Source organism: Mirounga angustirostris, unplaced genomic scaffold (genome assembly GCF_029215605.1).
Source record: "Mirounga angustirostris isolate CCGP_5_RB_7025 unplaced genomic scaffold, mMirAng1.0.hap1 SCAF_3, whole genome shotgun sequence".
Classification (NCBI taxonomy): domain Eukaryota; kingdom Metazoa; phylum Chordata; class Mammalia; order Carnivora; family Phocidae; genus Mirounga; species Mirounga angustirostris.
In genome coordinates, this window is record NW_026991711.1 from 125076083 (window position 1) to 125089643 (window position 13561).

General features: G+C 35.8%; 1 protein-coding gene across 7 annotated transcripts in view; it reads right to left on the reverse strand.

The window, feature by feature from the left end:
• Positions 1–266: 266 nt before the first annotated feature.
• PLA2R1 (phospholipase A2 receptor 1) overlaps positions 267–13561 on the reverse strand; it is a 116097-nt gene continuing 102802 nt past the window's right edge. For 6 of the 7 annotated variants that reach the window (XM_045868780.3, XM_064586606.1, XM_064586607.1 and 3 more), the window contains 7 exons: positions 10738–10976; positions 8601–8769; positions 7064–7204; positions 6452–6568; positions 5125–5301; positions 2723–2755; positions 267–2598 (listed from right to left, as the gene is read on the reverse strand). In XM_045868780.3, the coding sequence (XP_045724736.1) occupies positions 2384–2598; positions 2723–2755; positions 5125–5301; positions 6452–6568; positions 7064–7204; positions 8601–8769; positions 10738–10976 (1091 nt within the window). In that variant the 3' untranslated portion in view covers positions 267–2383. Of the gene's footprint in view, positions 2599–2722; positions 2756–5124; positions 5302–6451; positions 6569–7063; positions 7205–8600; positions 8770–10737; positions 10977–11212; positions 11365–13561 lie in introns of those variants that run through there. The other variant, XR_010410165.1, reaches the window with a different exon arrangement.

Here is a 13561-nt window from a genome sequence, read left to right on the forward strand (position 1 = left end):
TAAAGACTGTTTATCTAAAGAGATCATCTAATCCACCCTTGATAGGAAGGGGACTTTCAATTGAAGAAGCATTTAAACTAAAAGAGGACTGTTGGAATTGGAAGAGCCCAAGATATATTTAATTGTAAAATCCAAGATTTTCCATTATCCAGAGTCATGGATAATAATTGATATATATATATATATTTTTGGAGAGGGGCACATTAATTATGTGTGAATGAGTTTGTGACCCTGATGCTTTTTTGTTTTTCATACTATAGCTGTGAAATCTAGTTCAGATTAAAAATAGATGTGCAAAAGTTTTTTAAAGTGCACATCTATAAATAAAACATAATATTTCAGTACTTTCTATTTCTGAAATTTCAGTAATGGGAAAGAGTGCATGATCTTGTCCATGGGGACAGATTCTCCAGAAATGTAGCTCAATACTAAATAGCAAAGTACAGAGCATTGACAAACAGAGCAATTTCTTTCTGCAAAACCACTTTATTAATGACATACTTTGTCAAATTGCTATGTGTGACTATTCCACTTCAATATACCTTGACTAGAAGGATAATTGATTAGCAGTTTTTACCAAGCCCACTGAAAAGAATAGAACTTTAATTTCACTTGACAGATTGTTAAATCAGGCTTTTATACCACCTGGTTAGTTCAAGGCAATTATTCTTGTGACTTCTAAATAGACAACTGCTACATAATAGAATATCTTTTAAAAAATGAAGTCTCAAAACTTAAAAAAAAATTATGGAAGTAGATCGTCCTAGTGTGTAAGCTACACACCAGTAGCAAAGAGCCACTTTTGGAAGCTGTATTAACTGTTTCAGGCCACGAGGACTCCACTCTTAGGGTATATTCATCAAATTCTATTTCTAAGGATGATGGCTTTTCACTTAGAGATTCACTCATCCTTCCTCCCAGAGTTCCACCTTGTGACTAGTGGCCACTAGTTTTCAGGGCAGCAGGATGTAATAATTAAAACGCACACTCTGGGGAGGCCTTGAGATTCCCCCAGTTCTTCTCTATCACAAGACCTTACTTAATTTTCATAACCACCTGGTATTTTCTACTTATGAACTTCTTTACTGGATTTCTCTCACTTTTCTCTCATTGGAAAATAAGTGACATAAAAACAAGTTCTCATTAATTTGCTCACCCCAATCCATCCAGTTTCTAGAATGGCACGTGGTTTTTCATAGGAATGCAGGGAATAGTTATGGAATGCGTAAACTTTAAAATGTTGATTCTGAAGTCACTTTTCCATAATGAGAAATTTGTGAAGGAAAGTCAAATCTGTGATATTCAATTTGTGGACAGTATCATGCTATTAATCATTATTTACCAACAGCATTAACTAGTCCAACACAAACAGATGGTTCTTAAGAGCCATAGTTTACTAAATAGAATACCCCACATAAACCTGTTTATATAGCAAAGGTATCTAGATTATAATTGGAGAGTCATTTATTTAGTACTTCTCAATATATCTTCTAGTGTGGTTCTAATGGTACTGTAATTCATATCTTCATTTTTCCCCCTTTACATTTAAATTATATGTTGTATTTTTTAGTTGTTAGGAGAGTTATATATTACTTTATACCTTTAGTTTTAATAAAGGCCATGAGTTTTGACAATAGCAAAACTTCAATAAATTCCTTTAAGCTTATCTATATTTTAAAATAACAAACAGTCATCATTTAGTAAATGAAGGTTTTAGGCCACATTATGCTAACCAAGATCTTCCCTATTTAAAGACAGGTAATTTTTCTTCTTTAGTTTGAGAAGTCAGAACTAATAAAAACAAATATCACCCTAAATATTAGTTTAGAGCCCAGAATGTGTGAGTTTTAAGCTTAGAAATTTGTTTTCTAAGCCCTGATGTTAAAATGATTGAATTAGAAAACAAACAAGAAACCTCTCAGAGACCTTTAACTTTTCATCTTGTATACAAGCATAGAGTTTTAAAATTTGTTTTGCTTCCTCTCTTTTTTAATGGAATGAGTGTGAGTAAATGTCTGAATAGATATCAGATTAGTTTGAAAATTCTTTTTAAATTTCAGTAGAAACATATTAATACAAAACCTGCTATTCACATTGGTTCGAGAGTCTTCAATAGGGGGTTATTTTTAATAGTTCTTGTTTTCTGACTAGTAACCATTGTATAATTTCCCCATTTTAAGAATAGATCACAGTTTGGGGAAATGAATAAATCAACACCCATCTGATTTGGTTACAGTTCAAAACCAGTAATCAGTTTAAGAATAATTAAAATAGTGACACAATTCACATTATAGTGGCATCTGGTATGTAAAGGAAAATGCAGGGGAGACTCCTCGTAAGTCTTTACTTATCATTAGGGCTGTAGTGTTCTCTGAATTCATTGTTACTGGTCATTCTTCTCAAGATCACAAATGAGAATATTTTCTTCCAAATGTACCGTACTGAAGTTGGCTGTAGGGTAGTAAGGATTCCTAAACTGTGCAAGTCTCCTGAAGATACCTCTGTTGTGCTTGTATATGCAGAAGGAAAGTGTGAAAAGTGCCAGAATTCCTGTCAGTGTCAACGCTACTGCAAGAGGTACAATACTGTGACTTGGTCCTGAAAAAAGATGCAGAAAGGAAAAGTTCAATGACAATGAGTTAAGATAGATACTGTCACATAGTTACTTTCTATATTATTATTTCTAAGAGAAATCAAAATGTTCTGTACTGTTCAAACCTACCTTTTCCTGAGTGCTCCTTTACTGGGTGAATATCTAAAACCAAATACAAAAAAAAAAAAAAAAACTGAGATGAAAATTTTCTTTTAATTCGGCAAAATTATGTTATTATTTATAGCAGGGCTCAACAAACTATGGCTCATGGATCAGATCTGGTGCCTGTTTTTATAAATAATGTTTTACTGGAACTCAGCCACACTCATCCGTTTATGTATCGTCTGTGGCTGCTTTCATGCTACAATGACAATGTGACAGAGACTATATGGCCCCCAGAGCCTAAAATATTTACTGTCTGGCCCTTTACAAGAAAATTTTGCTGACCCCTGATTTATTGTAATCATTATCATTGCTCACAAACACATATGCTGTTTTTTTTTTTAAGCTGAAAAAGTTCCATCTAGTCTCAGCACTGTGCTGTAATAGAAATACAAATAAAATATAGTCCCTGCCTGCAAGGAACTAAGTTTTGTTAAGCTCTGAGATGGAGTTTGTCCAGCAATGATAATCTCTTTACCTCCACGCAAGGATTTTAAAATCAGCACCTTCTCACCTTTGCAATCTCAAGAATCTCAGGAAATGAGTAACAGCTCCCCCATTCAAAAAATTGGAGGGTTCTGTTTGAGGACTTTCTACTGTAGAAATGTATCTCTTTCAAATAGGCTCTATCTCTAAATTTGAGTTCTGCTATTTTTAATCTAGGTAAAGATCCAGAGAAATATGTAGAGAATGACTCAGAGGAAGATCAGTAAAGGGATTGCGAGTGGAGAAAGTGCCTTGGTGCAATACTTATGCCCATTCACTCTTACACACTTAAAAGAGATTTAAAAGAAACATTGTCACCAACAGCAAAACCACATTAACAGAACTTGTTTTTGCAACTTAAAAATAATACTGCATACTTTTTCATAATACTATTGAAAACATATATTATGTGTGTGTGAAGATACTTTTTAAAGAAAGACTGTTAAAAGAATATTTATTCTCTGGATGCATGCAGAGGGCAGATATAGAAGGAGCATGTAGAGTCAGAATATTTGGAGCATGGTCCTTGATGTAGCCCCAGTTTGGACAAGTGCTTTTCTCATGTGTAAAATGGGAATATTGTATCTGCTCCATTGCCTTAGGAAGTTGCTGTGAGGGATGAAAGAGGTGTCCTCTATACTACAGGAAGCTTTAAAGTCCTGTACAGACACGAGGTATTTCTGATCTGTTCTTGAAATTGAATGCTATTGATCACTTGGGCACACTACTTATTAGGCTTAGTCATGTTTTCCACAAGAGTTCCTATCCACACTACTGGGCTTAACTGTTGGTGCAGACACCTACCAGTTTTTTCTCCTTCATTCCCACCCAGTGTCTAATCAGATCACCAAAGCCTGATGATTCTCTTTTCCCACTTCTACTCTTCCTCGTGTTCCTAGTTCTATCATTCAAATTACAACTGCCTCCCTTTACATCTGGATGAGTGTGATTTCACAGCAGGTGTCTACAGAGCACCTACCAGTTCCCTGTCTTCTTCACCATGAAGTTCAGCTCTTGAGACTGGTACTCTCTGCGAATGGATCCTACATTACTGTCCAGTTTTATTCCCATCACTACCTAATGTGAGCCCTTCACTCTAATATAAGCTTATTCTCAATTGCTGCCTTTAGTCATACTGGGACTTTTGTTTAATATGGCTTCCCTTCTCTATTCTCTTTATCTTTTGGGATTCCAAAACCTTATCTCTTCTCAGAAACCTTCACCAGCAGCCGAGGCCACACCAATTCCTCCTTCTCTGCAATACTGGCATCTAGAAATGTGATTATTATTAAAAACACATTTCTACTGTTAATGATCATTGTTAACATCCTATCTTAGAAATCTCTGTATTGTTTGCAATTGACTACAATTTTCTGGCTTAGATTTCTAAAATTATTATTTCTTTTTATCACCACAAACTATGTAGCTGAAGGTAAAGTTAAACTATGACTTTTATAATATATTATGGCTAGCAACAGAGAATCACATCTACTTATCCACAGCAAGAATATCTAGGCCTAGATTATATTTTCTGGGACCGAAGATGAATCTTAAAATTTCTGAGCAGCAGTTGCCAGAATAAGGGTTGCTGGTTAATATTACTAGTTCTATTTTTTTGAGGTTAAACTACTTTTTTGCCCATTAACGGCTAGGGTGACACTGGAAAGTCATAGTCTTTATAATGATTTTTTTTTCTTCATATTAGAGAAAGAAGGAGCTGAAATGTCCTCTGACTTACTTGATGTTGAATGAAATGATAATGTTAGAATCTATCTGAATACTCCCCGAATACTTGGATTTTCAAAGCTTTAAATGCTAAAGAGGTGGGTCAACATTAGTCAGGGTAACATCAAAATGAAGAATTACCCTCTGGCTTTACCCACCTGCTCCCATTTTGCATATAAATCCTTTTTTTTCTTGACATGGGGATAACTGCCATACTCCTTCGGGGATCCTCAGGGCAATACATAGATGGGGTTTGACATGATCCATCTCTGGCTTCCGAATGCCCCAGTTTGACTGGTCTGTGGGAGTTCCATCAAACCACTTTGTGGTTTCATCTGTGGAAAAATTGCTGACTTACTATGAATTATATGTACAATTATCAAATATACTAAGACTGGAGTGAACCATAAAAAGCAGCTCCTCAATTTAATGAGACTGTCTCCTTATCTGATGCATGCAACTCAGTAGGTACAGTCATGAACTCAACATCAAAAGGTAGGTATTAGTAAAGTTGCCTTGTGAATAGCTCTCTCCATTTGTTTTAGATATACTGTGCTAATTTAGTTCATTTAGAATATCATCTTTCTTAAGGTAACAGTGTGAATTTTGAAATATTCCCTATCATTATAGTCAATTTAAAGAAATCATTTTAAGTCCTAACATCTATATCATTGCAAAATAGCTCATTTTCTAACATAATTTTACAGTGAATTTCTTTAAAAAGCAATCCACAGGTGTACTAAGGGGTGGGGGCAATGATAGAGCCCATCCATGTGTAAGCAATAATGGGGGTACATTGTCTGAAAGGATTTAAGACCAACAATAAAAGTAACTAAAAGTCAGTCATCTTTTTATTGTCACAATGGACTAGAAATTCTAAACAATATCTGTGATTGAAACACTCCCCCTTATCAGAGTGGACCCACCCTCCACCTTGGTATACCACTGTAATAAGTTCTCCATACCAATTAAGATAATTTTCTTTATAAGTACTTTCAACAACCATCAGTTACATAGAGAGAAGAATGCCATGCTCTCATTTGATCACAAACCCTGGTTTTTATGAGAAGCAAATAATTTTAATAGCACAATTTATCCCTGAAACTATCCCTGAAATCTGTTGTGCTTTTATAACATTGAGGAATAATCTGGGTATTTTCAGATAAATAGGGTTTTGTTGTCTATGACTAAGTCTGTGAACACAAGTTTCCATCCAAGAATCTTCATGATGTGAGGGTAAGTATAAGATAAACTTGTTGTTTGCTTGTTTTCATTTTTGGTATTGTAGGATTATTTAAAGGGACACAAGGGTATAGAAAAGGGTTAGCAATATTGTCTTTGGAAGAAATGGCTTTAGGATTCATGCTATTTTTCACAGCAAATGTATCCAAGAAGAGCTTTCTGGTTTGCAGATGCCATTTTCATCAACCTTGACCACCATGTATTTATTTATGCCCTCTCCTCTTCTCTACCCAAATCACTTACTGTCACCATCAAACTGAGCATTCAACCAAACCATCTGGACAGAAGAACCAAAAGCAAAAAGCTCTTCTAGGAGAAATGAATTTTCATCCTCATCCTTGATTGTTAAAAGATTAGATCCTATAAAAGAAATAAGCAGTAAATAAGTATTTGTGTTTATGTGTAATACAATTTAAAAAATGTCTCCTATACCACCATAATTTGTAAAGCTCAGTCTTTGCAGAGTGAAAATTTCTATTGTAAATAAGTGATTTTTGATTAAAAATTATACCACATTTATTAAAAGATACAAAGTTGTACTTAAGAAGTCAAAGCATAGAATATTAATTTTAGGGAACTTTAAAAATTTATAATTCAAATGCATTCAAAAGGAACATTTTCTTGGGAAAGTGTAGTATTCTGAGACGTCATCTTAGGCTTTCAAATTCTATCCTGGATATTGAATTTCATAGATAAACCATCCCCAAACAAGCAAATTCAATCGTATTTATCTTTTCAATTTTTTGGTTGCTCCTAAAGTCACTAAATAGTCAGACAAATGAAGAAAACCATATTGTTTACTGAAATGTCAAGAAGGAATGCATTGAAAGCATTTTACCATCACAAAAGAATTACCTTCCTTTTTGCAAAATTCATGAGCAGCTTCAAAACTCATACTGTCTAGGACTGTAGAAAAACTGTAGCAATTACTTTTGAATTTTATCCAGGGAATAGAAGTTTCTGAGCACAACTCTGGATGTCCATATGGTTTTGTTTCTACGAACAAAAATCAGTTATGATTTTAGGGTGATGACTGGGTTCATTTATTAAAATAAACATTGCACTAAATTCTATGACAGACTAAGATAAATATGTGTAATGAGATTTTCATGATAATACTCTGAAAGAGTGGGTTTAATAAAAATGATTATAAACCAAGACTGGTTTGTAGCATTTCTGGCAAAGATAATCTTTACCTACACATAACAGGGTGTATTAATGCGTAGCTTCTTAGGCTTAGTTTGGGTGCTGCATGGGTGCTGCTGTCTTTCATGTTTATAATTGGTATCCTAAAGGTTGGAAAAACTGGGGGATGTGATTCATGGAAATACTGGAAACTGAATGAAGTCAGCAAGAGGCACTTCCAAATGTACAAAATGTGATCTGTGCAGTGCTGAATATTATAGATTTAGAAAATCCTCACCAGCCAATCAACCTATGAGAGAAAAATAATGCATTCAGTAAAGTAACAAAGCATAACAAAACATAATACTTAACTAAGGGACATTTCAGGTGGACTTTGCTTTAGAGGTCAAGCATGAGAGTCAAATCCATGCTGAGATCCTAATTGTGTATGGCTGTGGGCATGTTACCTAACCTCCTCACACTTTGGTTTCTTTATCTATAAAAAGAGAGCTAACAACAACATCTTTCTTACATGAGAAATTTATTTTTAAAAATTTTTTTCTTCTAAATAATCTCTATACCCAACATGGGCCTCAAACTCCTGACCCTGAGATTAAGAGTTGCATGCTCTACTGACTGATCCAACCAGTGTGTCCCTACAAAGAAGTTTAAATGAGCTAGTGTCTGACACTTCTTAAACACTCAACAAATACAATGCTATTGAAAAGGGAAGGATAACTTTTACGGTGTTTTAGAAGCAGAATTAGCTTTTCCTTCATACATGCTCTTAATGCAGGTTTCTAGCCTGATCTCCCACCTCTTCTTACTGGTACCCTGCCATGCAGGCAAATATCAACACCAGCTTTGCTTTATACATGTTCAGTCCTTTCTTCCTTCCATGTCTTTGCCCAAACTTTTCTGCTCAGAAGGCCTCTCCATGTCCCATCATTGTCTGACTACATCCCATCTATTCTTCAAGGCCAGTCTCCATAGTCATGTCCTTCAAGAAGTCTTTCTACTTATTCTCAAGCGGATATGATGTGTTCTCTTTCCTGCTAACCCCCACAACACTTACTACCTCTTTCCCATCATTTGGTAGCCCTGCCTGGTATAATAGTTATTTGTTTGAACAGCACCTACCAGACCAGAGGCTTCTTGAGGACAGATACTTCTTATTACTCTTACTCATAGCTCCTGCTTAGCACAGTGCCTTGCACACAGTAGGTTCCCAGTATGTATTTATTGAGTTGAATAGAACTGAACCTACCAGTAGGTACATGACAAATTGCTCCTTGAAGAAATGACTCGCAGGCTGTGCTACTCCAGCGCCCTCTGGTGTCAGCAAAAACACAGTCACCCAAGATGGATGACTCATCATCTTTCCAAAAAGTGAAGGAAGATTTGGTTCCATCTGACCAGTCAAAATTAAGACCATTCTGTGGAGGGAAATTGAGCCATAATTTCCTTGCTAGGACTGTTGGTGGCATTACCCAATGCTGTTTGAGCAGCCCTTACTTCACACATAGATTTATATTCCCACATCTAGACTTACTTTTTTTTAAAAGATTTTATTTATTTATTTGACAGAGAGAGACACACACAGCGAGAGAGGGAACACAAGCAGGGGGAGTGGAAGAGGGAGAAGCAGGCTTCCCGCTGAGCAGGGAGCCCGATGTGGGGCTCGATCCCAGGACCCTGGGATCATGACCTGAGCCGAAGACAGACGCTTAACGACTGAGCCACCCAGGCGCCCCTAGACTTATTTTTCAGGGGGTCTAGGACAGCTTGTGAATATGGCCTGACAAAAAGAAATACCTGTCGGGCGCCTGGGTGGCTCAGATGGTTAAGCGTCTGCCTTCGGCTCAGGTCATGATCCCAGGGTCCTGGATCAAGTCCCGCATTGGTCTCCCTGCTAGGTGGGGAGCCTGCTTCTCCCTCTGCCTCTGCCTCTCTCTCTCTCTGACTCTCATGAATAAATAAATAAAACATTTAAAAAAAAAAAAAAAGAAATACCTGTCACAATAGTATCTTTTTTAGTTTTTGGGAATCCTTGGTTCCCTGCCACCATAATTTCCCAGTAAGCCATCAGAGTGAAGTTGATCAATATCTTGTTCTTGACACCAAAACAAATTTCAGATTGATCAAAGATTCATACATAAAATTGAAAATGTAAGTGCTAAAGAGAACTTGGCTAAATATTTTATGCTCTTGATGTGGGGAAAATCTTTTCAAGTCTGATACATAATCCAGAGGCCATAATGCAAAATTGACTACATGATGTTAAAACATTATGTAATGCAAAACTACAATAAACAACCATAAAATGCCATTCTCTCACCTATCCCAATGGCAAGGATTAAAATTTTGATAATACCCAGTATTGATAATGATATGAAAAAATGACATGTGATCATAGTTGTTGGCATGTAAATCAGAACTTTTGGTGGGCAATATGGCACTCTTTCTTAAAATTTAAAGTGTGCTTAGCAATTTCACTTCTAGGAATTTATCCAACTTGCACAAAGATGTTTGTATTATTTGTAATTGTGAAAAACTGAGAAGAATCCAGATTTCTATTCAGAGGAGAATGGTATGCTATATCCTTATGTGGTGCTCTCCCAAAGAATGTGTTGGATTTTTATGTGCTGACGTGGAAAGCTGTATAAGGCATATTAAACAAAAAGCAAGTTTAAGGACAGCACATGTAGTATGACCTCATTTGTACTTGAAAAACAATATAGATATTCATTCATTATGTGTATATATGTGTATAAGTAGAAAATTTCTAAATGACACACAAGGAACTGTTTACAAGTGATTATCTTTGGGTAGTAGAACCAGAGGTTGGGATAAGAATAGATAGATTTTACTTTTCACTACTTTGAGTATATAATACTTTTACTTAAAAAAAGAGAAAACTAAAAAGGTCTTACTTTCCAAAATACATTTTTAGAGGGAGAGAAAACCCATGTGTTAAATTCCAAGGGGGTACTGAATTAATTAATAATCACATTTCTAGGCAGGAAGCATGATCCATTTTTCTAGGGGATTTCTTAAATGCAACAAATTACTCAAATGCAGGTGCTTGAGTTTAAGAGGTGTTCCATTGCCCACATGAGGCAGTATCCCCAGATACCCAGAAATTTTCAGAGAATCTTTGAAGGACATTAATTCCCAGAAATTAGGCAAGTGGTTGTATACTCTAAAAAGGTATACTTTTAATTTGTAGTCATAGGCTCTTCATAAGGTTGGTCAGTAGTTATTCTATAAACCAATTACTTAAATGTTACCTTTACTATTATTTCTGGGAATTTTTTGGTATTAATTTCAGTTGCCATATCACTAAGGAGGTAGATGTGAAATTTACTTATGCAGGGATGTTCCAAGGGATTTAAGATACCTACATCTGCAGTGAATAGTCCAATCCAGTGGGCATGTCCTAGCCGGTTGAGGATAACAGTGAGGAAGGACTGGTGATACTGATCTGTAATGCTGGCCAATTCTGCTCCATGCATTAGGCAGGTTTTTATTGCTGTATACCAAGTCATATTTGCATTAATTATTTTGTAAGTTCTGTTCCCATATTCCAAGGTATTGGGGACTGGATACATATCAGATGTATTTATGCTGTGTCCAGAGGGATCTAGAACAAGAACAACAAAAATCATTTTTAGCATCTGGTTGAGAAAGAGGGGAGGCAAAGCTTAGTTTGGATCCCTGTCATAATGGTCCATTCTGTGGTTAACATCAGAGTTTTCCACCCCAGAACTATTTCAAAATGAGAATAAATACCTGAAAGCATAGGTGATGCTAAAGAATGAGAACGTTTAGGAAATTTAATGCATGAGTGTCTTTAAAAGTATACACATATAGGGGTACCTGGGTGGCTCAAGCACTAAGCATCTGCCTTCGGCTCAGGTCATGATCTCAGGGTCCTGGGATCAAGCCCCGCATCGGGCTCCTTGCTCAGTGGGAAGCCTGCTTCTCCCTCTCCCACTCCCCCTGCTTGTGTTCCCTCTCTTGCTGTGTCTCTGTCAAATAAATAAATAAAGTCTTTAAAAAAAATTAAAATTAAATAAAAATATACACATAGTTAACCATTTCTAGATTTCCTATTTTTTTTACTGTCCCTTTTTAAACTGACCACTTTTTGATGGAACTGATCTCCTTAGGCAGGTTTTATTCCACTCCCTACACCCGGCCTAACACATACTGCTCTGGCAGAACTTAATACTTACTAAGAGAATATTGACATATATTATGTCATCATATACAATGTTGCAGACATAATTTTACAAGTGCATATTCTCAAATACCACCCTTTATTAAATTTGAGATTGCATGATAGTTGCTATCATGTTTAATGTTTACATGTATAAATTCTAAAAATAAGTTTAAAAGTTACATTAATAAACACTTAAAATATACACAGTTCCATAAAGACTTACTATTAATATGTCACCTATCAGAGTCGAGATTTACAAATTAAAAGGCAAGGTTTTCCCAGACATGATCAGTGGTGCTTTCTTTTTCACAAGTGACAGATTATGTGACAGCTAAGCCCGTGTTTTTACACGCAAGATATTTCCTCTTTAGTATGTGCACTTGGCCTTTTTGTTCTATACTATATTATGTACTAGGATAGGCTTATTTTAGGAAACCTAAAACAGAAAAATAAGACAAGAATTTCTGAACTGTCTGATCCAAAGTAGCTGGAATATATCCCTGTTTATTGGTTTTATTACATTTGGGGTTGGAAAGGAGCATGATGAAGTGTAGATAGGTCAGAAGACCTGGGAATCAAGCCCAGTCCTGACTATACAGGGCTAAGTGACGTTGGGAAAATAAGTAATGCCTCCAAACCTCAAATTTTTGTTCTGTAAGAAATGAGTAAGGCCTTCCTTAGAGGGGTGTGGGTAGGATTCAGAGATAACCATATAGGGCACTAATTGGAACTCAGTATTTAGAACATAGTACCTGGAACACAGCAGGTGCTCAGTAAATGTTGGTTCTTTATGCCAAGTAAAAATGGCAAAATGGGAATTTGACTTTTACCTGAAAATGTGACCTCAATATAATAGTGGTTCATATTGCAAAACCAAAGTGAAATTAACCTATTTACCAACCAAATTGTGATGGAGTATACTTTTATACCTGTTTATTCATCACAGCCTATGTACCAATTCTAAGGTTATTTTTTAAAAAAGACCCAGTATAATACCATAGTAGATTTTTTAAATAGTAGATTTTTTAAAATGATAATAATTGGTAAGATTAAGGTAACTGAAATTTTTCATATATGTGACAAAATACCAATTTGACTGTTTCCCCCATTATATATCTGTATTTTCACACATATAGAATTCTCCATGTGTGGGGCGCCTGGGTGGCTCAGTTGGTTGGGCGACTGCCTTCGGCTCAGGTCATGATCCTTGAGTCCCTGGATCAAGTCCCGCATCGGGCTCCCTGCTCGACAGGGAGTCTGCTTCTCCCTCTGACCCTCCCCCCTCTCATGTGCTCTCTCTCATTCTCTCTCTCAAATAAATAAATAAAATCTTTAAAAAAAAAAAAGAATTCTCCATGTGTAATTGATTCCATCAAACTTCAAAACATAAGTGATTTTGAGCAACATGATTTTGCCACCCATTGACCTAAAAAAGAAAGATCTATTGGAAACCAAATCCCAAATTGGGGCTCTTGACTTTGTCCTTGTCTCCCTGTTATTTAGAAATCTTTATCTTTCAGGCAGTTAGACTTTAGGCTCTAAGTCCAATGTAAGCACATATTTATATGGCAAATAAAGAAGTGGAGCAGAATTTGGGCATTTATTGTAGGCTACAAGAATTTGTGTAGTTACATTCTTCTTCCAGACCTGCACTATCCAATATGGTAGCAAATGCACTATTGTGCATTTGAAATGTAGTTTGTCTAAATGGAGATGTGTTGTGAAATACTCTCTGGATCTCAACAACCTACTACAAAAAAAAAAAAAAAGAATGTAAGCGATCTCATTAATATTTTTTATATTGGCTATATGTTGAAACGATAATCCGCTGATGTATCAGTTTAAATACGTTATTATAATTATAATTTCAAAAAAGGAATTTGTGTAGTTAAATAACATATTTTTTGGAAATAATAATAGAAACAGCTATCATTTGTTAATATGCTGGCAACTTGCTAAGCATTGTATATACACAGAGTCTGTGAGATAGTAATTATCCCACT